Source organism: Puccinia triticina, chromosome 1A (genome assembly GCF_026914185.1).
Source record: "Puccinia triticina chromosome 1A, complete sequence".
Classification (NCBI taxonomy): domain Eukaryota; kingdom Fungi; phylum Basidiomycota; class Pucciniomycetes; order Pucciniales; family Pucciniaceae; genus Puccinia; species Puccinia triticina.
In genome coordinates, this window is record NC_070558.1 from 8388017 (window position 1) to 8391155 (window position 3139).

The following is a 3139-nucleotide window of genomic DNA, read 5'->3' on the forward strand; positions in this document are numbered from 1 at the left end:
GGTTGCTCAAGTGGGGTGAGTTGAAAAACTATGATAATTTGAATTGACTGATTTGAGTGAAAAAAGTGTGATTTAGCTATTTCAAAATCCACCTTGGTTGGGGTGATGGGTTTCAAAAACCTGTCAATTAGGAATTGTGGATTTGGCAATTTTTGATTGACTGGTTTGTAATGGTGGATTTCTCATATTTGATACCCCCTGTTGTTTTGCTCGGTCCCTCTCTCAGTCATGTACATAATTCACTCTTTCACATGCATTTCTTAATTAGAGGGGTATGGCATTAATCTCCAATCACCAAATGCCAAATTGTTAATTAGGCAGAAGAGAAAACCTTAAAGGGCCAACAAGAGATTCAAAAGACACTGTTTTTAAAAAAAGATAGAAAAATAACAGAAGACAATGGTGAGAAGCTACCTATGTAGGATTGGAGCTAAGATGGCAGCGCTCAGCTGGGATAGATTAAGGATATTGGGGAATGATTTGAATATTTTATAATTTGTAAGAAAGGAACCCTAAAGTTATTTTTGAGATTCTCTCACGCGAGAATGTTGTTGTTAGTCGTAAGCCCCGCTTGCACCTACGGCTTGGCGGTGCCGCGGGCTTTGTTACGCTCAGGTCTACCTGAGCCTGATGTGCTGGGTGGCATCCTTACTCCAGATTCTGGGCTGCAAGGATTTCACAGGAAGTCAGGAATCCTGGGCAAGATCCTTGGAATCTGCAAGCTATGGTTGGGCCCTTATGGTGCTCAAAGTTGGTTTATGCATGCATAATTCACAACTTCATGATTTTTTTTGGCAAGCTTGCAAGATCCCCTGCAAAAAAGGGTTTATGATTGTATGATTTATGCATGCATTAATCAACTCAGAACACCATAATTACATTTTTCCATAAAAAACAAGACAGAAGGGAAGTCAAGAAACACAGCAGCTAAAATGACAAATCAAATGTGTATCAACAGTGGGCTGTGTTTGTATTGACCAGACAAAGCTATAGATGAGCTTTACTTCAAAACTGTAGAGCTAAGGAAATGATAACATGTGACTGGAGGCACATAAGCTCATTGTGGAGAGATCAAGCCAAACTGAAATATGATAACTTATATAGTCTATATGAATATAAAAGAATATAGTGCCGAGCAATTACTAAACATATAACATATGAAGAGGATCCGGGGAAAAACAAAGGAGATGAGGACTACTAAAGGAAATAGGAGAGGGGCGATTAGTGGTACAGTGGTGGCGGATTTTTTTTTTCAAGCGCAAGGACGATTAAGGGGTAGCAATTGAGAGAAAGAGAGAGGGAGAGAGGCACGTAAGAAGCAGGCTCATGTTTTTTTCTGGCGGATTTCCCACTGATTTCTATAGAGTTTATACTGGTCAATGAAGTGGGGATTGACGGCGGAAGAGAAGAGGATTTCGCCGCGAGGGTTGATATTTTTCAAGTTGATGTTCTCCTCCTTATGGTGAAGGAGGTCGGTTGGAGGCGCATTGGCAGGACGCGCAAGCGCCGATGGGCCTGGCCGCCGTCGGAAGAGCTGCTTGAATGGCTTGCCCAGTAGGCCGTCTATGAGCAGGCCCAATGATACCCGTCCGAGCAGACTCCACACTGACCCACTCTGATTCGTCCGTGTCAACGAACGGGCCGTCGAAGGTGTAATTAGAAACATGTTGAACGGTCGCAACGCTCTATTTGTTTGTGGTATAAATCTGATTAATTCCCGGTCCCAGGTTGACGAGGAGGTTTTTTTTATCAGAAGTGGCAAAAGCGGAGATTAGCAGGTCTGTGCTTCGTAAATGGGGTTTGAAACTCATAAAGCAGAAAAAATGTAAGTGACTGAACTTGTAAGCGTATGCGATTTGGTCTGTGTACATTCCAGTAGCAAAGAACAGAATCAACGTGGTAATCGAGACGAGGAAGAGTGCGACGTAGAGATAATGAATGAGCTTATACTGTTGATCCTCAAAACAACCATCGACATCAGCATCCGTTTCATATCTGCGCTCATGAACGAAAGTGAAAAGCTTACGGGGGAGATGACGATGAAAGTCTTGTAGGCCAGGAGAAGACTGGCAGCGATGATAGTGACCAAGAACGCTAGACACTCAACATCCCGAAGGGGCAGAAGAGAAAAAGAATAAGGGTTGGTACTTTCTAGTTAATCATCTGACAGAAGGCAGGATTAGGGTGAGAAATCAAGTGGGAGGCCAACCTTCGTATTTGATCCGTTGTCGTTGGAGGCGCTCAGCATTTTGTTTCAGACGTTCCTCGAAGACAAGTAGGTCCCTGTAGGTTTCTCTGTTGGCAGGCGGTGGGCTGAAGGTCTGATGATCCGACTGAGCCATGTCGCGTTCTTCTTTCGTTTGTTCGTTCCGTGTCGGGTGGAGGTGATGAGGGGTGGTCGTTGCTTTCTTGCTACATGAGGCTTTCCCGAAGTTGAGCAAGTCTGGCATCCTTTCACTTTAATGGCTCGAGATCAGCGAGGACCCAGCTGACCCAGTCCCCCGGGGAGTCTGGACCCTGCCTGACCAGGTTTCAGACCCCGACTGTATGCGGTACACTGTATGTACGGTCGATCAGGTGCAACAGGGTGCAACTTGACCAGGCCCATCTTGCCCTGGTTATGTATTTGCCGACCTCTAATCTTTGCCGGTCACACTCATCAACAACCAATCCTCCCATCCTCAGTTAGGGGCGGGGAGCCAAATTGTGAATCACCAGCCTCGCAGGATCAGAGATATGAAGAGGGGCAATGATGTTTTGGGACTTCGAAAAAAAGGTTCAGTGTGAACAATTATGTATGTATGGTGTTTTGATCTTGATCTTTGGTAAAGTCAGGGGGAAGAAGATGTTCATCAAAAAAATGAGTTAAGTGCATTTTCAAGGACTACTTATCAAACAATTTGATTGTTTTTATTGATTTTTCAATCCCTTGAAGCCCTTCATTTTTCAACTCAAAGATGGGAGTTGGGACCAACCTAATGATTATGTATCTCTGTCTGGAATCAAAATCTGGCTGCAAGATTTTATTGATTAAATCAGTAAATGGACTGCAGAAGTTTTGCTAATAGAAACAGGAACAAGATTAGAATGAGAACAATGTTGATAAACCACCACCACACACTAGGTCTTTTATGGCTAA

General features: G+C 43.7%; 1 protein-coding gene across 1 annotated transcript; it reads right to left on the reverse strand.

Moving 5' to 3' along the window:
- Positions 1-1324: 1324 nt before the first annotated feature.
- PtA15_1A920 (uncharacterized protein) lies at positions 1325-2450 on the reverse strand (the record flags this gene model as incomplete). Its single annotated transcript, XM_053165998.1, has 4 exons — positions 1325-1706; positions 1840-1949; positions 2027-2094; positions 2210-2450. 4 exons carry the CDS (start codon positions 2448-2450, stop codon positions 1325-1327), a joined length of 801 nt encoding a protein of 266 aa, XP_053017133.1.
- Positions 2451-3139: the final 689 nt, after the last annotated feature.